Here is a 25,739-nt window from a genome sequence, read left to right as displayed (position 1 = left end):
TTCCTCCATCTCTTGATTTTTGATGAAATAACTAAAGTTGAAGAAAACTACAGTATCTTGATTTTTGATCAAATAACTAAAACCTCAGTGTCCCTTCCAACTCTACAATTCTATGACTTGGAAGAGGCATTTTGCATGTTTTTTTTTTCTTTTTAGCATATATTGCTAGTCAGAACTAACTTCCTGATATTTTTGTTTGGCATAGTGTAGAACATTTTAAAAGATGGAGAATAATATTACTTAATTGTCCAAGATGTATTGTTTTGTGGTTATATGATTGCTATACTTATGCATTTATGCAATCAAATCCTAAGCGTGTTTACTAAGCGTGTCTTACTGTGCTGAATTTGAATGTGATTTTCTCCCAAGTAATCATGTATAGGATTAGAGCATTAAATCTTGCCAATTTACAAATTTGTCTCTCTGAAAATAATTTTTAACCCTTGTCAGTTGTTCACCGATATCTCATAATTCTACTTATGCCAATTTTACATTGTAATTAGTGTGTTTAGTATGTTCTAGTTTGTGTTTCTATATTTTTTCTTTAAATTATTTACAGTGGATCTACTTGCTCTCTTGAAATGGAAGGCTTATCCAGATCGTGTAATGGATATCTTAGGAAGACTGAGGCATGTCAGTGGTGAAGAAATTGTTAAGGTGCTGTGTCCCCTCCAAGTTGTTATTAATATGCAGCTATTCGGACAATTAGTACAAATCTTTGAGGAAGAAAGCCAAAAATATTACTTGCTGTCTTTGGTCAGGAGGTGAAATCAGGATGTGATTATCTTAAGCACAAACCTAAGAAATTCTGAGTTAGCAACATATCATTGGTTTATGGGACTAGTTTTGCAACCAGATGGTAGGGAGAATGTGATGTTGCTACATAGCCGCATCTCCTCCTCCTCTCTTTTCTGGCAACATCTAGAAATGCATAATGTGTGACATTTCACCCATACTCTTAGGTTTGGTGTAACAGGGCTTAGCTTTCCTCTCTTCCCTGATGCAGCCCCTTCCCACTCCAAAATGTGCTCCAGAGGGTCTCCCCACACTTAGCTATGGTTTGAGGGTGTGCAAGAAGCTGTACGAAGCAGGGGCGTAGGAAAGGGGGGGCAGTCCGCCCCACGTGTCATCATGGAGGGTGTGTGTGACAAATTATCAAGAAACAATTACTTTTTTTGTTTAAAATGCCTGCTCCGAAGGTCGTATCTTACTACACTAGGGATTATATAGCTATATCTGAAATTTCATGCATATCAGTTAATATATTGACCCTCCTCCACGGAAATAGCTGTTTACTTGGCTGTTTCCCTATGTCGTGAAGGCTGAAATTTCAGTTCAGTGGAGCAGGGTCAAGATATTAACTGATATGCATGAACTATTATAATTTAATGATAATCTTGGATTTGTATTTACGTAGGAATGTAAATATAATGAAAGTGAAATAATGCTATATGAGGTAATAGTCATCACCTAGATGATACTCCTTGATTTCAATGTGCCTACTCTATGACTTGGTTGGCTACCCACACTATGTCTAAGTAATTTTACTCTGGAGAACCAGGGGCAGTCTTGAATCTCCCTTTCTTACACATTATAAATGATTTGTTTCGGTAGAATTGTTTACCAGGAGAAGTCATTTGAATGTTTGTGCCTTTCCAGTTCTTGCAGGATATCTTGGACACATTATTTGTGATTTTGGATGACAACACAGAAAAATATGGACTACTGGTCTTTCAGTCTCTTGTAAGCATACCACACCTCTGATGGATGAACAGTTTTGACTTCCCTTTATCCATTAATTTTATGATGTTTGTAAGCTTCGGTGATCTGTTTCTTTAGGTGTGGTTTTCTCTCTCTCTTCTGCAGGTGTTCATCATCAATCTCCTGCGTGATAGCAAATATTATCATTTTCGACCTGTAATGGACACTTACATCCAAAAGCACTTTGCAGGAGCGCTGGCCTACAAGTAGGTTCTCTTTTACCACCATTCTACGTTAGATTGTCACTTTCAGATGGATAGCAACAGTTCTAATTTATTGTTTATTATAACATCCAGTAGTAGAAAACAGTCTTATTGAATAAAAGTTTGTGGCACCTCATAAAACAAGGGGGGGGGGAACGGTACTATTTTTCAATTTTAAAAATTCTTCCCTACGTTCCCAAGATGACAGTCCGAAATGGGTATGTTCTCCCTCTGAGTCTTCTGAGAGGGAACATGCCATAAGAGTTTAAGGAAATAGGGTGGGGTCAAACAGGACCTTTTCTTAATCAGACTTTGTTTTTATGCTTTAGCTAAAACATCTTGCAGATTTTTTGTGGACCAAAAGGTTTTTCCATCAGTTAACCATCCTTATAATCACTTAGCTTTACTCTGGAAGAGTACTATTTACAGACAGTCAAGCTCGTTTTTCAGGAAAAAAGATAAACTGAGGCCAGTAGATTTCTCTCAAGATTGCAAAAACTCTGAAGAAATGTAAAGCAGTGTTTTTGTTTCATTTTAAAGCAAAATAGTTTTGTGAGTAGTATCTGCTGTAATACTGGGACGCGGCTGGCACAGAGCCTAGGGTTTGCCAATCAGAAGTTCGGCAGTTCGAATCCCCACAACGGGGTGAGCTCCCGTTGCTCAGTCCCAGCTCCTGCCAAGCTAGCAGTTCGAAAGCATGTTAAAGTATAAGGAAGGTAAACGGCATTTCCGTGTAATGCTCTGGTTTGCCAGAAGCAGCTTTGTCACGCTGGTCACATGACCTGGAAGCTGTACGCCAGCTCCCTCGACCTATAGAGCAAGATGAGCGCCGCAACCCCAGAGTCTGTCACAACTGTAATATCCATGCCTAATCTCTTTTTGTCTGTCCCCATCATTGTTAAATATGGAAGGGTAATTATTTTGGGTCACCAAGTATATATTTCTATATTCCACTTACTTATATGTGCTAACAATCTCAATAGACCAAACTATGATATAAAACCTAACTTAATTTATTGCTAGCAAAGGATATTTAAAAACATCTTTAGACATGAGCATGGCTGGGGTTGGAAATGTATCAGTATGTTGTGTTTTTACTCAGAGAACTTATTCGGTGTTTGAAGTGGTACATGGACCGATCAGCTGAACTTGTACGACAGGATCATATTCAGGAGGCAATGCGGGTATGTTTTCTATAGAAATGCCATCTGTTTAAAATGACTCTTACATTGAAGAGTTTTCTGTTGGGCAGAGCGCTCTGTCTTGAATAGGTTTTTGTTACTGATTATCTAGGAAAGAAATGAATCCTTTTATCCTGTTCAAGTTATAATCTTAGAGTAAAACTTATCTCATTGAGTTTGAAAATGTACATAATTGATTGTACATCTTTTGAACTTGACAATAAATACCCTATGAAAAAAGAATGACTGAAAATCTGTCTCGAAAGACCTTTGAAATCTTTGCGAGAAATAAATATTAATTATATGTATTCTGAATGTGCACTGCTTGTTCATTAAAAGTAGGTTTTGTTGAAATGGCTACTTGAGTTAATCACACTGATGTAGATGAAACGACTGGCAAAAAATATATATGTCAAAGTGGTCAAATATTACCTAATTTTGAAGGCAGTTCATCTTTAAGATACATATTGATCAAAAAACCTACATACTGCCAAAAAGGATATACATATACAAGCCTAACAATAATATAAATTCAGTAGGCAATTGCAGCAATGAGAAGCGGGGGAGATTCTCTTCTTTCCTCTGATGCAAGTTGGTGGAGAGATCATTCTTGATTGCATGGGGAAGGAAGGAAGGAAGAAAGGGTTCACCCCCAGAAAAGGCTGGTGGGGAAAACATCACACGTACCACAGCAAGGACTATGTGGGCTTCTCAGGCTGGGGCTGCAATGGAGAAATTTCCCCTATGCCCAACACTGATAAATGCAGCCTGTATAGGTGTGGTATACGCATGCGAGAGCATGCACTTTGACCACTATTACTGCTTGCATATGGCCCTCAGAAGTTTGGCCAGCCTTGAATGCAGCAACCAGGCTGAAGAAGGTTAGCCACTCCTGCTTTTAAAGCCTATATGACTTGAAACTAGGCTATCCCAGGGACTGTCTTTTACTATGTAAATATTGATCTGTTGTTAAGATTTTAATCAGAGGCTGCTCTTTGGGACTCCTCGTCATCTGTGGTGAGGTTGTGGTTAATCTGTTAAAGGGCTTTCTCCACTGTTGTGGCCCAACTTTGGAACACCCCCCCCCTTGCCCTCTGCCTCAGAAGGTTTGCCTGGCACTGAACCTGAATTATTTGGTGTCAGCATAAAATATTTTAATTGCCCAGGCCTTTTAGAGTGTTCTTATAGGTGTTTGATACAGTTTGGGGGGGGGGGGTTGTTTTATTTTTGCTGTTTTTGTTTTTGGTGGGCAGTGAAAACTAACTTTTTAAAGTAACTTTTTCTTTACATGTTTTAACTAATCAAATATGTATCCAGTTTTTGAAAATGAAGAATTATTGATAATATATCTAATTTCCCCCTCTCTGACTCTTTCTAAGCTCCTTTTCTTTTTCTTTTGTTGTACTGATTCCCTTCCTACTCCTTAAGGCCTTGGAATATCTTTTCAAGTTCATTGTTCAGTCTCGGATCCTTTACTCCAGAGCAACTTGTGGAATGGAGGAGGAACAGTTCAGAGCCAGCATCCAAGAACTTTTCCAGTCAATCAGATTTGTGCTTAGTCTGGACAGCAGGAGCTCAGAGACTCTCATCTTTACACAGGTTGGAAATATTCAGTGCTTCTGTGAAACTCTGTGTGTGAAACAGGCAAATAGTTTTTTGCATGTGGGTGCAGTTGTTGCAAGCTTTGCTCAGTTAATAGCCTTACTTGCAAATTGTACAACTGGGACCCTTTTATGAAGTAGATCTGCACCAGTTCAGAGATGGAGAGCAGCTACCTTGCCTTAAAGTATGTAGGGGTGAGCAGGCATTTTAATTCCCTTTGGTGTTTGATTTGAAGGAAGTGTAATCGATAATGTCAAAAGCAGGAGTAGTTCAGACTGAAGCTTTTCATTATAGTAACTGCTATTGGAAAGTTGTACATTGTATGATAATTATAAACCCATAAAATCATCCTCTGTCTAAACATCCTTTGTATATAATATTTGTTACATATTATTACTGAGTAGCAGATTATTCTATCCTTGCTTTAAACTAGCAGCAAATTACGTAGTTCAGCTTCCTATGGTGTACTTCTAAATTGTTATGATTCGAGGCACTACATGTGTAGTAAACCTATTGTAACAAGTATCTGCATACTATAGCAGGTGTAGCTTAGTGTACATATATCATTCATTCCTTAGGAGAGAGGTTATTTCAACAATGGGAAGGTGTTGTTTGCAGCAACAGAGCAGTTTTGCTAGCATTCATAAAAATACCAATACAGCAGAAATAACTATACAAAACAACTGCCTTGCAGAACAATCTGTCATTTCATCACTTTTTTGAGATTAATCACATAGTTACTTTAACAATCATTTTAAAACACACACGCACACACACACACACACACACAAACCCATAGCATTAAGATATGCCTATTTTTCTATTGGGTTTAAAATATTGTAGCTACCAAAAGTATAATCAAATTAATTACTGGCTATACCAGTACATTGAACTAGTATATCAATACACACTATATGTTCTTAAATGCTAAACCTCTGGAAGGTTGAAGTAAAAAAAAAAGGAATGGGATGCTACAGTCTTATATCAGCTCCACTTTTTACCACATGTTGAGACATAATACTAGTCAAGTAGGTAAGTCCTATTAATGCTTTGTCTTCAGCAAATATTTCTCTATAGAAATACCACCAAGCTGTGATGGTTGTCTCAGCAATAGTGCTCACAATTGAAACATCTGAGCAGTGAAACCATGGCATGGTGGTCCCTAGGTTGTGAAATGACTTCTTCTCAGAGGTGCATCTTGCACCGTCATTGTACATTTTTCAATAATTGGTTAACACACACACCCTTTTCCCAGACCTTTGTTTGAATCTATCTATGTCTTCCCTGCTCCTGCACTACGAATCTGTGCCACTGTTTTATTACTCTGATATTGCTTGCCTTTGTAGTTTTTTATGATTTTAATTGTACTTATTTTAACTGTGTATTTCTCTAAGCTGCCCTGGACCATTTGGCGAAGGGTGGGCTGTAAGTGAAAATGGTAGTGGAACTCTGTGAGAAAATGCTTCTTGAGGATCTTTTGTAACTCCCACTTTAGCCATGTCTTGAATCACATGCTCATTAACACGACCAAGACGAGTCTAATTGCTGTATATTTGTTATTTTATGCTTTGAAGCCATCGAGAGGGGACAACTCTTGGTGGCGCTGGTCTCTGCTAACTCTGCCTTTTTCACCAATTACACATTGATACGTGAGGAGGTTATATATTCATGAAACTTGACCTGTTTAAATACTTCAAAAGTTTACTTTTTTGTTTCCCACTTGCCACTGTGTTGCCCTTTGACCCTAACTGCCCCATAGGCCCCTCAGCCTGGAGGACAGGTGAGCGGAGCAGGGACATGTACCCCACAAAAATGTGGTGGTACTTCAAGGCCGTCGTTTAATTCTGTAAGTAGTTATCCCCATATCCTGCACAACCTTTCATCATGGATGTACCCAGTGACTGTTGTCCCCCACCCAATCCATTTCTCTGCACTTAGAACTCAGATACACTGCACAGTTCAATGTTTGCAACTACCAGGTGGTTTTCACAGCACTGGAAATTTAAATATAAAGGGCACTCTGCATGAATCAGCTTGATTGTGAGAACCAGTGATTAGAGAGAAGATAACGGTTCATCTGTGATAGGTTACTGGACATCATCTCATGGTACAAAGAGTGTCTAATAGTGGCGTGGGCATGAAAAGCCGTAATAACAAAAAATGTTATTGGAAGACAAGAAAAACTGAATCTTGGTTACACTTTATTCTCAGTGATAATTAAATATTAATTTAGTCACAAGAAACAGTAACAAAGGGGGAATCAATTTTGGACTGGACTCTCCCTCTCCCCTCCCCCCTTTATATTAAGATTTCCTTTGGTGTTGGCACCAAACAGCAGTGTGTTCTCTCTAATTACAGTTCTTCTGATGCTCCAATTTCTAAATACATAAACCACTGAAGATAATGCCTTTTCCTCATGAATATGAGCTTGATTTTGCATATGCACTTAATAAGTCAAGGGATTGGCTACTTACTACAATATTTAGTTGTTAACTTGTTGCATTATTTTGGTTATGTTTCTGCATTTCTTCTGCATTTAGGTCATTTCGAAATGAAAAATGTAACAAAAATATTATGAAATGTTATAAATAATCAAAACCGCCCAGAGTTTTGGGAAAACCCAGCCAGATGGGCGGGGTATAAATAATAAATTATTATTATTATTATTATTATTATTATTATTATTATTATTATTAACCTTAGCAGAAGTTTGTGCCCATCTTTCAGCTAAACTTCCTTGAAATGTTTGAAATATTATGTACAGTACCTCCTTGTTAGTTAAACAAGCCAAAGAAGAGATGAGGGGAAAGTGAAAGTAAACTTTGGCAAAGTCCTTTTCCTGTCTGTATAGCGGGGGGGGGGGGGTGGAGGTCAGGAATGTGCCAGCCTATGACTTCAGTCAGTTAATTAATTAATTTCTCCAAACTTGCAAACTGCCCTTCATCATGTCAACATGATCCGAGGATGGTTTCCAACAGTACACAAATATAGAATGAGCAAAAATTATAAACAAACCAGCAGCCTTGTACCTGCCATTGCTTGAAAATCTTAAGAAACCAACAAATCAGTGCAGTTTTGGAAGGGTCAGTGTGCCATCTTGTTTAAGATGATATACAGTCATACCTCGGTTTAAGTACACTTCGGTTTGAGTACTTTCAGTTTAAATACTCTGCGGACCCACTTTCCATTACTTTCAATGGGAAAGTTCGCTTCAGTTCAAGTACGTTTCAGTTTAAGTACTCCGCGGACCGTCTGGAACGGATTAATCCACTTTCCATTACTTTCAACGGGAAAGTTCGCTTCAGGTTAAGTACGCTTCAGGTTAAGTACAGACTTCCGGAACCAATTGTGTACTTAAACCGAGGTACCACTGTACAGACCAAAGGCTTTGCCTTGGGTCTCAGAAACCATCGTGCAAAATATGGTTATAATATATTAAGAGGTGTCCAAATGCATAGTAAGCAAACAATTTTGCAAAATAGTAGATGTTAGAAAAGCCTAATGAATAAAATAGTATTAGAACAACAGCGACAGGAGTGCCTGGCGTGCTATGGTCCATGGGGTCACGAAGAGTCGGACACGACTAAACGACTAAACAACAACAGAACAACAGCATGAGACCATACAACTACAGTAGTAGTTTGGCTACTAGTGTGAGTTAACTTCAAAAGACCAGGAGAAGAAAAATGTTTTTACCTTTCAACAAAAGCCCATCAGAGTTCTAGGTGATTAAGAGCTTTCAGTATACTAATACTAAAACACTGAAATAGACCAGTAGAATATAGGCAGCCAGTGCAGATCCTGCAGAATTGGGGTTATATGACTGTGTACAGAGGTACCAGCCCACAATGAGATGGAATAATTTTTCACTAGCTGCAGCCTCCAGAGTGCCTTCAAAGGAAGCACAATGTACATTGCAGTAGTCTAAACATGAGATTAGAAGAGCTTGGATCCACATGGCAAGGCTTTCCCAAGTTAGAAATGGCTTGTCGCTGGGACACCAGCTAAAGCTTGAAGCAGGGAGCCCTGGCCTCAAATGACAATGAGTACCTGCGGACTTTTGATCTGTTCCTTCAGGGGGTGTGCAACTCTATTTAGACCAGGAGTGCCTTCATCTTGGCAGGATTTGGCTTCAGTTTGTTCTTTTATTTTAACAATATAATTTGTGGATGTATTGTAGGACCCTTATACATTCCAAGGTATAAGAAATTATAGAATAGAATGATTCAGATAGGGATGTAGGCATGCAAGGTGAAATTGAAATTTGTATTTATTTATCTTCATTTCATTTTGAATAATCTTATACAATTGTTTTTGGATTACATAATAATTGATTCCTTTTTAATTTTCCATGATTGCTTTTTCACATGTGTATAACACAGAAACGTATTATATATGAAAATAAAACCTTAAAGTGGGATTGGATCAGTAGGCTTGGAAAAGGTCATTAGTTCTCAAACTAACTTTATTTCACAGGGTTGCCGTGGGTCTGTAAATGATGGTGCTCCGAGCCATAGCTGCCAAGTACCCCACTTTCCCTGGGAAACCCCCGTTTTATCGTACCGTTTCCCGGCGGTCCCCCGTATCAGTTCGTCTCCCACTTTTCTCCCTTATTCCGCTCCTGCCGCCGGCCATTTTTTTTCCTGCTTTGCCCATCTATGGGCACCGAAAATGGCTGGCGCTGGAAGTCGCGTCTACGCATGTCCGGAAGTGCGTAGACGCAACTTCCGGTGTCGGCGGCGGCCATTTTCGGTGCCCATAGATGGGCAAAGTAACACCGGAAGTTGCGTCTACACACTTCCGGACATGCGTAGACGTGACTTCCGTTGCCGGCGCCGGCCATTTTTGGTGCCCATAGATGGGCAAAGCGACACCAGAAGTTGAGGCTACGCAACTTCCGGTGTCACGCGGCTGCCGGTCCCGGATTCTGCAGTCCAGGACTTGGCAGGTGTGCTCCGAGCCCTTTGGCAGAAGCGCTGGGTACACATTTTTTAAAAAACTAGGACTGTCAACTAATTAAAGAACTGTTCATTAAATGAATGATTGCTTTAACTGATTCGTTCATTAAGTTAATTGAATGTATTAAATAAATGTGTATATTATTTTTCCTAAATATAACCTTTTTCAGAGAACTTAAAATTATTGGAATAAAATGCCATCATTGATATTTTATTTTAATTCTCTGTTATACAATATGCCACTATTAAAATGGCCTCAATAAATAAAAAGTATGTCCTTAACTTCCTCCCTCAGTGATTATTAGTTGATTAAGCTGCAGAGTAAGATGTGTTTATTTAATCTAGTGATTGAACAAATTATAGCTTGCAGTAGCAAATAAATAAATGTGATTCCCTGACTACTGTTCTTTGAGAAGAAGTAATTTATAATCAGGAATGGTTGTGTATCCTGTATACACTTCTGTCTTTTGTCATTCTGGATGGGTTTTACAAAGTCCTGCAAAGTCTGTGAACAGAGACAGTATCCTTGTTCACACATGTTAAGCCAAACTATAGCTTAGCTCAGAGGAGCAAGCTCCCAGAGAGAATATTGCAACCACTCTGCTCCTCCCTGATCATATTGCTTCTGTGCTTCACTGAGCTAAACCGTAGTTTGGTTTAATATGTCATCTGAACCCAGGCACATGGCTTATCTCTCTCAGAGACATGAACTGCAGCTCAGCACAGAAGCAAAATGATCAGGGAAGAGCAACATGACCGTGATCACCTCTCCAGGGGTCTGCACATTTGCACATTCATGTTAAGCCATGTTGGCTGGAGCGGTTAAAAACAAGCATTCTGGAGAGATTTGTCCCTCTTCAGTTTCCTTTTCAACTTATTTTCTTTACCAATCTCCTTGTTTTTAAGAAAATTCCTTTTTTGAATTCAAATGTGACTATGTTGGACTTCTTTAGCAATTGTACACACACACACTGAATTTGATAGCACAATGTTCTCTGTTTCCAGTCTGTTCAACAACAGTTACATCTTGTTCCACTTACATCCTTGACTCCACTTAATATTAAGTCCAGGCTTGCAGTTCCTCTGATCAGTTCCATGAGCAATTGTTCTAGGGCACAATCATTTAGAGTATCTAGGCATCAGTGGTGTGTGGTCAGTAGACTAGGCTAGTCCTCTAAATGTTCCCTCTTTGGGAAGGAGGGATGTTCCTCCTTCCCAAAGCTCGGGAAGCTTCTGCCTGGCTTCGGGAGGAAGGCGCAATGCCCTTTTGGGACATCTTCCTTTGAGAACATCCCCCCCCCCCACTCCACCAGCTGCCCAAAGATCTTCCAGTTCTTCTAGATCTCAATAGTCACAGGTGAAACTATTGAAACTATTCCTTTTGTCACCTCCACTGATCACAGGTGTGCTCAGACTTCATAGCATTGTAGTTTGAGCACAGGTTTTCACAGTGACTGTTCCCTATATTTATACATCGTTGGTAGATAAAGAAGCAGGGCTGAATTCTTACATGAGAGGTACTTAGAATCTGTCCTGCCTGCAGACCATGCCTACCTATATAAAACTCAGATCTCAGAATTTGTGCTGTATGTGGATTTGGTGTCTATGGACACCATCTTTCAGCCTCCCAGGATGTTTCTCCTTGTGCAAGGATTCAAAGACTGACAGGCATACAGAGATTACAGGAGGTAATATGATAGCAATTTTATTAGATGCCAGATTTGGATGAGCACCAGAAATTTGTTTATCCTTCTAGTAGAGGAGAACTGCAGCAATAACTTTAAAGAGAATTTAGTCTTGTAGAGGAGGAAATTCAATTTTACATTGGGTTGAATGAAAAAACAGAAGTGGATAGTAAAAGGACAGAAGGAAGGAAAATGCTGAAGTTCACACAGAAAATGAAAGAAAGACTGGGGTAAAAGAACGTATAACTGGCATTTGGTAGTAGAAAATACTGGAAACTGGGTTTAGACTATTTTTTTGATAATTAGACGGCAAAGGGAGGCACACATGTTTTGGATTTACTTACTGCATTGGAGAATGAAAGAGGAAAAGTTCTCAGGACAAACACTGGATCAGTGTTTCTCAAAGCATGGGGCACCACTGGGCTTCATTACATTTTCATTTGCGGCCCATTCCTCACTCATCCACCCCACTTCCTGGCTGTACTGTAGCTGTTTGGTTGGACTGCCCCCCCCCCGGTCCTCTTTCCTCCATCTATGGCCTCTTGCAAGGCCAATGACAGATTCAGTAGTGATGGTTGCCTGATTTGCCTCAGAAGAGCAAACTGACATTGGGAAGCACTGATGGAAACAGGAAGAGAATGTGGAACTGAATAAAGGTGGACTGGGAGACAGAGGTTGGTGGGAGAAGGGAGGAAGAACGCTGGGGACATTGAAAAAAAATAGAAAGTTAGTTAATAGACAATATCCAATTAACTTGGGTCGGTGCAGATTTCCACTTGCACAATGGAACGTCTCTCCCCATGCGCGGCCCACATACTCCTCAAATCTGCTCCAAAAGATAGGAGGGAATGCAGGAAGGGGAGAAGAGGGGGAAGTTCCATTTTGGCAAGTGGAAAATCTTGTAATGATGGAGCAAGTTAGTTGGATACTGCCTGTTCTGTCACTCCTGTGGGTGTATTTCATGAACAGAATTCTACTCGGGGAAATTCAAGATCCATGTGATTGCTTTGTTTTATTTGGAGATCTTGCAACCATTTTAGAGACAAGAGTACAAACTGAAAATACTGCATTGCCATAGAAGTATTTCCAATGCCTGTTATTTGCATGATTGGACACATATGCCACACAAACATGCTCTCTTCTTGAACCCAAGGAGAGAGAGAGAACCCCGCGAAATAATGTGCTGCAGCTAAGTTACAGTTTGTATACCTTTTTATAAACTTTTGGGGGGAATTGAAGTGTCTCCATGGTCTCTATCAAAAGATAAATCCAAGATGAAATTAGCAAATCCATAAAAACAGATTTCCTAATATGCATTCCGAAAACAGCCAGAAACAGGTGGAGCCAATCTGGCAGTCTTTCATTACCTTCCTCTTACCTTAGTTGGAGATGCATTACTATATCCAGACTGCCAGAAGATAACTTGATTTTATGTGCCAGATATACTTATGTCCTAGAAACAACAATGCTATATAGAGATGGAGCCTTAGTTTGGATTTCATGCTTTACCTTCAAATATGTAGCATCATTTGTGTTCCCTAAAATCCATGAAGTTTTATATCTGTGCATTAAAGGTCTCGTATTTCTTTGTTTTCTTTTTAGGCAGCTCTGTTAAATTCCTTCCCTGCAATATTTGACGAGCTTTTGCAGATGTTCACAGTACAGGAAGTAGCAGAGTTTGTGCGAGGAACTCTTGGGAGTATGCCCAGTACAGTGCATATTGGACAATCTATGGATGTCGTTAAATTGCAGTCTATAGCTCGTACTGTAGATAGTCGCTTGTTTTCTTTCTCGGGTAAGAGAGCATTATTCATTTTAATCCATTTGCATCTAATAATCTAATTCATTACATATAAATGGCCAAAAACTCGAATTGGTTCACATGTGCTGTTTTTAACCTTTAAAGCCCTATACGGCCTACGACCCCCATACTTACGGGACCACCTCTCCTGGTATGCCCCGGGGAGGATCTTACGGTCTGCAAACAATATTACCTTGGAGGTCCCGGCCCTCAAGGAGGTTAGACTGGCCTTGACCAGGGCCAGGGCCTTTTCGGCCCTGGCCCTGGCCTGGTGGAATGTTCTGTCGCAAGAGACCAGGGCCCTGCGGGATTTGACATCTTTCCACAGGACCTGCAAGACGGAGCTGTTCCACCAGGCCTTTGGTCCAGGTCCAGTCTGACCCCCTTCTTGCTATGGGACCTTGTATGTAACTGGCCTCCTTGGCTCTTCCCATTGGCTCATATGGGACCAGCATGAGCGGCTGGGCCTGGTGAACATTTAATGTTCCCTCCCCCTATGGCTGTGATTCGTGGGTTGCCATTTAATTTTAATTTTATTTTAAACTGTATTTTAATCAATTGTTTGATTTTGTGTTTTTAATTTATTATATATCTGGTGTTAGCCACCCTGAGCCCAGTCCTGACTGGGGAGGACGGGGTATAAATAAATTGTTGTTGTTGTTGTTGTTGTTGTTGTTGTTGTTGTTGTTGTTGTTGTTGTTATATTTATTTATACCCCACCCATCTGGCTAGGTTTCCCCAGCCACTCTGGGAGGCTTCCAACAAAGATTTAAAATACATTAAAACATCGGTCATTTAAAACGTTCCTAAACAGGGCTGCCTTCAGATGTCTTCTAAACATCAGGTAGTTGTTTATCTCTTTGACATCTGATGGAAGGGCGTTCCACAGGGCAGGCACCACTACCGAAAAGGCCCTCTACCTGGTTCCCTGTAACCTCGCTTCTTGCAGGGAGGGAACCACCAGAAGGCGCGCTGGATCTCGGTATCCGGGCAGAATGATGGGGGTGGAGATGCTCCTTCAGGTATACTGGGCTGAGGCCATTTAGGGCTTTAAAGGTCAACACCAACACTTTGAATTCTGCTCGGAAACGTACTGGGAGCCAATGTAGCAAAAGATTGTAAAACATTTTATACACTAGACATTCTATACACTTTCCAGTGTTGTACAGAAGATATCAGTTGACTTGCCAACGCTCATGTTCAAATAAGTACCGTGTTTCTCCTTTTTTAAGACGTAGGCATAATATAAGACATAGCAGGATTTCTAAGCAATTGTGCGATATAAGCCATAACCCGAAAATAAGACATAGTGATAGACCCTTCCCCCCTCCCGCCAGCAAACTCCCCCCCCTAAAAATCTCTCCCCATTTTGCTGTCGCTCCAAAGACACGTATTTCTTTTAAAAGCTTGTAAAAATGCACCGAAGAGCCATAGCTGCTGGTTGCTGCAGACTCGTGATTTCCCCTCCCGTTCGATTTTTTTTTTTTTAGCTAGGCTGTGTGAGTGAAGAGGAGAAAAGTGGCATTTGCGGTGGGGAGGAGATGAAACAGGAGGAAGAAAAGAGGGGCGATTGAAGACGCTGCCTTCCCCTTTAGGGAGAGACTCTGTGTGCGCGTCTCTCTCTCTCTCTCTCTCCCCTGCGTGTCTCTCTCTCTCTCTCTCTCTCTCTCTCACACACACACACACACACACACACACAGAGCCCACCTCTCGCTTCCCCCCACCTTCCCCCCTTTTAAAAACCTTTTAAAAAGTGAGGATTCTTTTTCTTTCTATTGCTTGTCTGTAGAGCTGCCCCTTTAAGGATTTTTACTGGTACCGGGATCGCTGCCGGTGGCTTCTCGCTGTTTAGGAGCTGCTAAAAGTTAACATTTTGTGGGTAAGAGAAGCAGTTAGGACCAGCAGATTATCTCACCCCGCTTTCCTGCTGGCTCAATTGCTACAATTGCTACCATTTACCATTTTAATTGCTGCTCAACTGCCTTGTTTTCTACAGTATCTCTTATCAGCCGGTAGCCTCTTTGCTATCAGTGCTACAAAGTGCTACATTGTTGGAACTTTCGCTCTTAAGTCTTGGGCTGGCTGGTAGAGATCCTTATTTGCTATACGTACTGCATCACACAGATAGATTCCATTATACTGTACTGGTTTAAATTTAAGAAGCTCCAGTGTAGCAGATTGCTATTAAGTGAGTCCCCACCTGGGAGGAGAGAGAGAGAGAGAGAGAGCAGCCCTTCGGAGGAGCTCCCTCCCTCCCTCCCTCACGAACATCCCAGGGCCGGGGAGAGAGGGCTGGGCCAGGGACGCACACACTTCCCTTCCCTCAGACTCCCTCTCACGGAGTTTGGTGGTGGCTGTTGCCCGTCCTTTTCTTTCAGTCAAGAATCCTGCCCCGCAGGGAGCCAGGGAGCAAGAGGGGCACTGCTCCTGACGTAATAAAAACAAGACATTCCCTGAAAATAAGCCACCCAGTGTTTTTTTGAGGGAAAAAAGTTATAAGACGGTGTCTTAAAATGTGAGAAACACGGTAGGTAATAGAGGAATGTTATTAATAAGGTATGTATTGGTTTGTCCATCCTAACCTGAATTAATTCACCCAGTATGTTTTGACTTCGTGTGCAGCCAGTGTGCCATTTCTATTTAAGGTCTGGTTACACAGGCACGTCCAACAGGTAGATCATGATCTACCGGTAGATCACTGGACGTCTCTGGTAGATCACTGGCTCCCCCCAAAGAAGCTCAAAAACTTTGGGTCAGCTTAAAAAAAGCTCAACTTTTTAGCCCTCCACCCCCCAGAAACGGTGCTTTCCTCCTCCCTAAAAAAGCTCCCCCAAAAAAGGAGGTAGAGCACTGCCAGTTTTTAACTCTGTAAGTAGATCGCAGTCTCTTGGGAGTTGGCCACCCCTAGTTGTTAGTGCCATCTATTGTGGTGCTGTCTCCTTTGGCTTACTCCATTCCCGTACGAACCAACATTAAACACCAGCAGGTTATTGCCACCAGTAAACTGACAATTCACACGTGGTTTTAATCCTATTCACTGCAGTGGAAATTATGCATGTCTTTTGTAACACTGTGTAAATTAATTCTTTGTTTCGAATTAGAATTGAGTAAAAAATGGATTCCACTCAAACTTTGTTTCCTGGCAGTCCCTAATTAAGCTGGCATGCTGTTTATAAAGGGGCCAATTAAGTGAATTTTATTGTGCCTTTGTCTATTATTAATACTAGCTTTTTCATTTTTACATGCATGCCTCTGAATAACAATGAGGCTTCTTATACCAATAGCTGAAACTCTCTCGTACGAAAATGCTGCCATTTGTTTCCCACTTCTAGAATCCCGGCGCATCTTGTTACCTGTGGTTCTTCATCATATTCATCTTCACCTTAGACAGCAAAAAGAGTTGCTTATCTGCTCTGGAATCCTCAGTAGTATCTTCTCCATCATCAAAACAAGTTCTGTGGTAAATTATATGCCCGCCTTTGTATTATACTCCTAAGAATTAGAACTATGAATTGTGTACAGCTATTTGTGGCCTACTTTCCACAGGTGTATACTGAATTTTGTTACATGTCGAGTAGGAATTTGCCATGTAATTGTTACCTGTGAGGGCTGTGCATATGCAGTACAACACAGTAGCAACGGCGAAACTGTAGATACGTATGGTTGTATGATCAGTGCTTTTGTTGTCATTGAAAAGAAAAGTTGATCCTTTAAAAGATTTCCCAAAGCTACAATCCTATGCACAATTACCAGGGAATTGTCCCATTGAACAAAGTAGGATTGTGCTACTACTTTAGCAGAATCATGAAATTGCTAAAATTTTATGTTTGTGACACACAGCATTCAGACTACATTATGCCCTAGGCATTCATTCTTCTAAGTTCCAGCATTAGTTCCAAAATTGTCCATGAAATGTTGGGTCCAGTTTGGGTACTCAGTTTTACTGGATCAAACAGATAACAATTAATGACAATGATAAAATGATTATTCTAAAATTATCCAGTTAATGTAATGACTGCTATTTTCAGAAAGAAAATCTGCTTTGAGTTATACATTTCGGAAATTAGTTTGGATACAAACTCTTAAGAGCTGTAGGATCTATAGTAAGCAACTTTTACAGATTCAACTGGACCATCTTAGATAATAATTTGTGGGCAGCATTTTGGACCCACTGAATACCTTCTGTAGGATGATAACTCTGCTTTTTTTAACTGCTTACCGTAGGAGACAGATGTCATTGAGGAGGTAGAAATGATGGTGGAGAGCCTCCTGGATGTACTTTTACAAACTTTACTTACTATCATGAGTAAATCACAATCTCAGGAGGCGGTAAGAGGACAACGTTGCCCACAGTGCACAGCTGAAATCACTGTTAGTAACTAACAATCAGGTTCTATTTCCTGCTTTTCTAACCTTCTCCCTTTCCCTCAACACAGCATTTCACCTTATTCCACCTTTCCTGCATGAACTTTTACCTACTTCAAAACTGAAAACCTTGCCCTGCATTCCAGCAGTAAAGTTAAGCACAGCTGTCATGGTGCTGCCCATTTACTTAGCTACTCAAAGAAGCATAGATCATATTGTGAATTAGTTGACAGTCATTGGCTGCCATAATTGAAAGTTTTCATAAAATGCTAAGTAATTCCTCACTGAAGGATACTATTATCCCATTTATCCCTGGAAAGCTTTTATACAGTTTGTCCTGTTTTTTTCCAATTAGTCAAGATTATGAATCTTTATAGAGGAGAAAATGATATTATATCACATGCTGAGAAGGCTATAGAAAGTACCAGAGCCCTAATCTAGGGAGAATTGCAAAAAAAAATGAGGCTGCATTATTTAAATTCTGTGTGGGGGTGGCAGGGAGAAATTATATTCCTCCCCCCCCCTTTTCCACTGAAGGGAGACAAATCAAATTCTCACCCTAACTTTACCCGTCCTGAATTTATTGGACTAAATAATTTCTCACGTTGTTTTTTAACTGATATTATGCCTCTTCAACAAAACAGACTACTCAGTATGAATTTATCAAATAGAAATATTATTTGAAATGATCAAGACAAGTAGTTTAAAATCCATACACATGTGCTTTGCTTTGAAACATTTTCACCCCTTACTCCTTTTCCCTCTACCCCAAAGGTTTTTTTGTTATATGAATTGAACATGTGATTATTCTAATAAAATAATTCTTCATTGGGATTGGCAGGGGGAATATGTGTCCTGTCTTTTGTCTCTACTTCGTCAGATGTCTGACACTCACTTCCAACATTTACTGGAGAATTTCCAAAGCAAGGATGAATTAAAGGTAAGCTAAGAACCAACCCTAATCATAAATATTTTACCAATATAGCTGATGAAAAATGGCAGCAGTAGACTATATCACAAGTTTTCAGAATGATTTTCAATATTTATCTGTTGCATATTAAGTGGTGCTGTGGTATAAACCACTGAGCCTATTTGGGCTTGATGATCAGAAGGTCGGCAGTTCGAACCTGTGCAATGGGGTGAGCTTCCGTTGCCCTGTCCCTGTTTCTGCCAGCTGAGCAGTTTGAAAGCACACCAGTGCAAGTAGATAAAAAGTCCCACGACAGTGGGAAGGTAAACAGCGTTTCCATGCGCTCTGGCTTCTGTCACAGTGTTTGTTGCGCCAGAAGTGGTTTAGTCGTGCTGGCCGCATGACCCAGAAAGCTGACTGTGGACAAATGCCAGCTCCCTTGGCCTGAATGCTAGATGAGCGCCACACCTCATAGTCACCTTTGACTGGACTTAACCGTCCAGGGGTCCTTTACAGTTATACAAACTATAACTTCAAAATTCATGAATGCAATTTTCAGGAGCAATTGCAGCTGCATAATGCCTGGCTTGCTTTCAGCATATTTGCAAGGTAGGTGTGCTAAGACATTTCCCCTTCTGCTTTGATCTTCTTGCTGCAAAGTCTTTTGCAGAGGAAGGAGCTGCAATTTCACATTTTGCCTAGCACCACATTCCCTTCCCCTGCAGAAGTGAAGACTGGGAGGGTATTCAGAGGGCCAGTTGAAATCTGTTTGCAACAGCATCCAGCTTGTTGGTTGGGGTTATCTCACCTCTGACATACATGAAACAACTTGGGAAAAGTCTCTGGACATTTGGAATATGATGTCATCAGTACAGCAATGATACCCAACTCTGTCTCCTGTTCGGGGAGGCTGTGGAGGCTCTGAATCTATTCCTGAAAATAGTAATAGATTAGATGTGAACTAGCAATTTGAAATGTAATCCCGACAAGAGACAATTGCTTCTGATAAGTAGAATGATGAACTCAGTGACAGATGTGGCTTGTTTTTAGAAGAGGTTACTTTTTCCTTGAAAATTAATCGAAATAAATTAAAAACCTGTCCAGTAGCCCCTTAGAAACCAACTAAGTTTGTTCAGATACCTTCAGAATCTTGAAAAATAGGTTAGCGATAAAGGAATGCTCCTGGATTCTGTGGTGGTGGCTGTGGCCAGGCATGTTTCTGGAGAAGGAAAGCACTGAGCATGGTACAAAAACCTTAGTTGAATCAAAGTTGAATTACTCTTGCATACTCCGCAAGGGGCTTTTGAAAATGATCAGAAACTGCAGCTGGTTAAAAGAAAAAAGAAAGAAACAGCTAAAGTTTTGACTTGAAGTTTTTTTTAGAATGTGACTCCTCTTTTATATCAGCCTCGCCGATTTCAAATCTAGATTCAAAGTGCTAGTTGTTACTTTTTAACACCTAAATGGTTTAGAACGAGAATAGTTGAAGGACTACCCTGCACAGGAATATTGTGACACAGGCACATCAGGTGGCCACCTTCTCCTACATGGGTAGCAGTTTTGTAGTAGTCAAACAAAAAAAGATAGAATTACAGCAAATAGAATAATTGTTTGCCTACGATTCAGCCACTGGTTACCGTATTTTTTCATGTATAAGAATACATTTTTTCTGATTTTTTTGTGATAAATTGAGGGTCGTCTGATACATGGGTTAATATGCTAAGAAAGCAAGGGCTGGTTGCAGCAGTAGCAGGGAAATGTCAGAGAGGAGGCTGCTTACCCGCTCTTCCCGGCTTAAGAAGATGTATTTGGTGAGTGCCAGTATGCAATGTATTATGGCACCAGGTCCTGTAGAAAAGCTGCTCAATGATTCAGCAAACTTACAAAAGAAGCTCAACAACTGTTGAGGGCTTCCAAAAATAGGGGTTGTCTTATACATGGGGTCAAGTTATACACAGAAAAATACGGCAGTTTCTTCCTTTCTGCTAGGAATTTCTGCTAAAGACTTTCTGCGTATTTCGAAATCTGATGAAGATGAGTGTCTTTCCTCGGGATTGGATGGTGATGAGATTGCTCACCAGCAAGTGAGTGCACACGTATTTTCAAATGCTCAATTATTATTATTATTATTTTCTGAAAATGATGTGCTTTTTCTCTAGATGCAGGATTCTTGTCTGGAATTCACGGTGCTGTTTTTAAACCTTTAAAACAGGTGTGGCTAACCTTTGTCCCCCTCCCCCCCCCCTGATATTGCTGAACTGCAGGTTCCATCACCCCTGCCTATAGACCAGGGGTCCCCAAACTTGCCTGGCTTTGGGCCGGTTCCTCCGGCACCGATCGTGCGGCGGGCCGGAGGGCGGGGGAACGCGCTCCCATACATGCACACACTGGCGCGGCGCCGGGAATGGCTTCTACGCATGCGCAGACGTCATTTCCGGTGCACTTCCGGGTCGGCGCGGCACCAGAAATATCTTGTGTGCGTGCGTATGGGAACGCGTTCCCCCGCCCTCCGGCTTGTGTGTGCACACAAGCTATTTCTGGCGCCATTCCAACCCGGAGATGGGCAACCGCAGCGCACCAGTAAGAGCGGGCGGCGGGGGCCGCACAGTTGGCTTGCACGGGCCGCATCTAGCCCCCGGGCCATAGTTTGGGGACCCCTGCTATAGACCATGTTGGTTTAGGCTGATGGAAGTTGTAGTCTAAGGATATATGGAGGGCCACACATTACCCACCCCTGCTTTAAAGCTGTAACCTTTAAAGTTCTAGCAGGTTTGGGGGTAATAAACCTTAGGGAGACTTTTCTCTAACATGCCCTCTCAAGTTGTGATCTTTAAATGGGCCCAAGTTTGTGTGCCATCACAGTCATTAACAGAAATAGAAGTCTTTCAGTCATGGTGTACTTCTGTTTTGTGACATCTCTTCAGATTACTAAGGACTGCAGCTCAGTGGAAGAGCACGTGCTTTTCATGTAGAAGGTCTCGGGTTCAGTCTCACCTTCTCCAAGTAGGGTTGGGGAAGATTCTTGTCTGAAAGCCTGAAGAGCTGCTGTCAAGCAGTATAGAGCTAGATCAGGGGTCAGCAAACTTTTTCAGCAGGGGGCCGGTCCACTGCCCCTCAGACCTTGTGGGGGGCCGGACTATATTTTTTTGGGGAAATGAACGAATTCCTATGCCCCACAAATAATCCAGAGATACATTTTAAATAAAAGGACACATTCTACTCATGTAAAAAAACACCAGGCAGGCCCCACAAATAACCCAGAGATGCAATTTAAATAAAAGGACACATTCTACTCATGTAAAAACATACTGATTCCCAGACCGTCTACAGGCCGGATTTAGAAGGCGATTGGGCCGCATCTGGCCCCCGGGCCTTAGTTTGGGAACCCCTGAGCTAGATAGACCAACAGTCTGACAAAGGGCCTAAAAATCTTAAATGCCAGTTCAAATAAATCATACTGTGTCTGCGTGTGTGGTTTGGGAGTTGCACACTGGGGGAAAGGACAACGCTCTCCAGGGTCATAAAGACTGCGGAGAGGATAATTGGGTGCACTCTTCCCACTTTGGATCAAATCTATGCCCCCAGGTGGTATAAGAAAGCTACAGATATTGTGCAGGATAGTGTGCACCCCAGAAATGATCTCTATCAGCTTCTGCCTTCTGGAAGGAGGTATAGGGTCAAAAAGACCAGGACTAGCCGCCTGAGAAATAGCTTCTATCCAAGAGCGATTTTGAATGCAGTGAAAGGCAGTCTGTGTGTGAGGGTTTGTATTCACTTATGGGGCATCAGAGTTTTGGGTAAATCAGGAGGGGTAGCAGGGTTTTTAGGGGGTTATTTGTGTATAGGTGGGATGGGTAGTGAGTCAATATGTATTTTTTTGGATAGTAAGCTGATGGTTGTTGTAAGTTTGATGTAGATGTTCAATTTCATTGTTCTGCATGGGACAATGACAATAAAGATTATTGTATTGTATCATATCGTGTTTACAAACATTTCTGCAATGTAGTCTCTTTTCTTATTACAGTATAATAGTTACAACAGTTCAGTTTCTGTCCCCTGCACTGCACAAGAATTTCACAGAAACAGATTTTGATTTTAAGGTAAGGAATGCCATTAATCCCTTTGTAATATCACATCCTTAGCATTGCATCTCTTTCCAGAAGCAGCATATATTTTGAACTAATTGTTACATCTGAGTTAGTGCCATTATGATTATGTTATGATTCCATATTACACCTTTGGAAGAATAAACTGATTTGGGTGTAAAATTTGTTTGCTGCATGTTTGTGAATAAAGGATGTGTTCAGCGATGTCCTGCTCAGAATAATCCCATTGAAATTAATGAACCTAAATTAGGGCAATTAACTTCAATGAGTCTACTCTTTGTAGAACTAGCAAAGCTACCACCCAAAGTTTATATCTAGTATACATATTTGTCTTTTATGATTAATCATTTTTTCCCTGATTTCTAGGTGTGGAACTCCTATTTCAGTTTGTCAGTCTTGTTTATAAATCAGCCCAGCCTGCAACTGGAATCTGTTACTCCAGCAAAGCGTAAAAAGATACTGGACAAGTAAGGACATTTAATTTTCACCCTCAAGTGTTTGAGGGAAAAAGGCTCATATTTATCACCCTATTTCTTATATATTACAAGAATGAGAAAAAGAACCAAGAAAGACCTGAGACTCCATAAAATGCAGTCTAACAGTCAAATCCAATGTTGTTTGAATGGGCTTCCCCTCTTTCTCCTCCCTCACTTCCCCAAGTCTGCTCCCAACTATCTGCAGCAATTGGAGGGAGGGGGAGCTGCAGGAAGGAAGAGAGGAAATTCCTACTGAGAGTCCAGTCCACTTGTGTGTGGACACCATTGCTTTTAATCCTAAATATTGCTTGAGCATTAAAGAAAACCTGTTTTGAATAGCTAATACTTTGCTGCATTTAATTCTCTTAAGGTCTGTGTCTTTGCCTCTGTTCCAGGTATGGTGACATGCGGGTGATGATGGCGTACGAACTGTTCAGTATGTGGCAGAATCTAGGTAAAGTTGCCTTCCAATTTTGTCTTAACTTAAAGTCTATATTCATTCCAAATATGTATCGTTTAGTCATTAGTATGTATATACCCATAAGTATATCATATAATGGTACAATAAAATACAGTATACCACGTAAACACAATTTAAAAAATAATAGTACAATCCATTACAATATCCAGTATTTTCTACTGTAAAAATTGTAACACTATCACAATAACACACAGCAAAAAAAGGAGAGATCCTACTCATTTACAATTCCATGCAACACTATAACAGCAGAGTAGACAATTTATCTGCTATCTGACATTCTTCATCCACCTTCATTATTCTAAATCATGCTGACCATCCATCAACCATATGGGATTTGGCTCATTCCTTTCTGTCTAGGGCAATTATATACTGTACACTGCACTATATGTTCCAGAGTTTCAACTGCTGGTAGTCTGAATGGATATCAGCAGTGCTCCAGGAGAAACCCTCTGAAACATCCTAACATAACTGCAGAAGTGAAACTATTATATCTTTCCAAGGTGATTGAAATGTTGAATATGCAAGTACGTGATGTCCTCACATCCAGTGTCAGGTAGAAGGGATGTGTTCTTTGGGCAGTAATCTCTGCCAACAACTCATAGAAATTCAAACAAAAATATGCTGACCCAACAAGTTTCAAACCTTTACTTTCTTTTATTGTACAGTATTGGAATGCAACATTGTGATCATGTTAAAAACACCCAGCTTTTTAAAAAAGGGGTAAGCAAGTGGGTTGACCTCTTGCACTGCCTGAATAATTGAATATATTAAATTAGCAGGATGATGGTCTGTACAAGAGTGGCAAGAAAAGATGCAAAGGGAACAGTATAAATGCATTTATACTTTTCTGTTACCAGGTGAACATAAAATTCACTTTATTCCGGGAATGATTGGCCCCTTCCTCGGTGTCACACTGGTCCCGCAGCCAGAGGTCCGTAACATCATGATCCCAATTTTTCATGACATGATGGACTGGGAGCAGAGGAAAAATGGAAACTTCAAACAGGTAAGAAGTCTCTTCGGCTCTTTTAATGTCACAGTTTTTTATTTCTTCATGATTGATTTACAGGAAGAAAGTTTTACATCCACAAAGGGAAGCATTATAGCTTTTTAAATATTAAGCATGTACAGGTGAAACTCGGGAAAATTAGAATATCATCGAAAAGTGCATTTATTTCAGTAACGCAACTTAAAAGGTGAAACCAATAAATGAGATATATGCATGACATGCAAAGCAAGCTATGTCAAGCCTTTATTTGTTGTAATTGTAATTATTTGTCGTTAGGCTGGTCAATTATAAATGGAATGTAATTAATGAAATGTAATAGCAATGTTTATTTTTGTATTATTGTAACTATTTGTTTTATTACTGTGGAATTTCCAAAAGAAACCATTTGTAAAAATTAAAAGAAAAAAAAAGTTGCATTACTAAAATAAATGCACTTTTCAACGATATTCCAATTTTCCGAGTATCACCTCTATGAACAAATAAATATATGCACAATATAGGGCTGTTTGCAAATCTCCTGGAGGAGTTCTAATATCCATTTTGGTTGCTATTTCGCTTTTTTTTTATGAGAACAGAAAAGGCCAGAGCAAAGCTATCAAAAGTGGGAATGGGAACAGGGGAATAAATTTGGCACTGCATCTGCACTGCTGCTTCTCACCGGAGTCCCAAGGCACATTGCAGTGCCAGTTTTCTAGTGCATTGCCACCACGCTGCATGGGGCACCTGCATCTGAAATTCCCTTGTTTGTGAATTGCTGGAAGAGTGTTCTGTTACCTGCAAACTCAGCAAGCAAGAGGATAAAATAGGCAGGGGGAAACAGAGGAAGAGAGACATGGAATAAAATGGAGTTGCTGAGAAATGTTTGAGATGTGAAAAGGAAAAAAGGATGGAAGATTAACAGAGAGGTGGGATCGGAAAGCTCCGAAGCAACACAGAGAACACGGTTCGTTTTGGGAAGCAGTGAGAGCCATGTGGGATATGGAAGCAGAGTAAAAGAGGGCAATGCACATAGAAACCAGACAGCAAATAAAGTGTTAGGGTTGCAGAGAAACATGTGGGAGGGGAAACAGAAAAAGGGGGGGTGTAGCAGGTGGGGAGTTTAGAAACTGACGCAGAGAAAGGAGAGAGTGTAAAGAGAAAAAGACTGTATTTGGCTTTCTTGATCACAGAGGCTGAGTGCAGGGCTATTTTCCAGGCTCAG

General features: G+C 40.7%; 1 protein-coding gene across 2 annotated transcripts in view; it reads left to right on the top strand.

Annotated features, from left to right (window-relative positions):
- DOCK3 (dedicator of cytokinesis 3) overlaps positions 1 to 25,739 on the top strand; it is a 147,584-nt gene that overhangs the window by 73,893 nt on the left and 47,952 nt on the right. The window contains exons 19-32 of one of the 2 annotated variants that reach the window (XM_060271527.1): positions 560 to 657; positions 1,660 to 1,743; positions 1,867 to 1,967; positions 3,067 to 3,148; positions 4,574 to 4,744; positions 12,993 to 13,185; positions 16,524 to 16,651; positions 17,416 to 17,520; positions 18,398 to 18,496; positions 20,456 to 20,550; positions 22,491 to 22,566; positions 22,939 to 23,039; positions 23,444 to 23,502; positions 24,387 to 24,535. In XM_060271527.1, coding sequence (XP_060127510.1) covers positions 560 to 657; positions 1,660 to 1,743; positions 1,867 to 1,967; positions 3,067 to 3,148; positions 4,574 to 4,744; positions 12,993 to 13,185; positions 16,524 to 16,651; positions 17,416 to 17,520; positions 18,398 to 18,496; positions 20,456 to 20,550; positions 22,491 to 22,566; positions 22,939 to 23,039; positions 23,444 to 23,502; positions 24,387 to 24,535 — 1,541 coding nt within the window. Of the gene's footprint in view, positions 1 to 559; positions 658 to 1,659; positions 1,744 to 1,866; positions 1,968 to 3,066; positions 3,149 to 4,573; positions 4,745 to 12,992; positions 13,186 to 16,523; positions 16,652 to 17,415; positions 17,563 to 18,397; positions 18,497 to 20,455; positions 20,551 to 22,490; positions 22,567 to 22,938; positions 23,040 to 23,443; positions 23,503 to 24,386; positions 24,536 to 25,739 lie in introns of both variants that reach the window. The other variant, XM_035106067.2, reaches the window with a different exon arrangement.

Source organism: Zootoca vivipara, chromosome 2 (genome assembly GCF_963506605.1).
Source record: "Zootoca vivipara chromosome 2, rZooViv1.1, whole genome shotgun sequence".
In the NCBI taxonomy this organism is placed as follows: Eukaryota; Metazoa; Chordata; class Lepidosauria; order Squamata; family Lacertidae; genus Zootoca; species Zootoca vivipara.
Note: the sequence above shows the minus strand (reverse complement) of the source record. Positions and strands in the feature narration are given on the sequence as shown.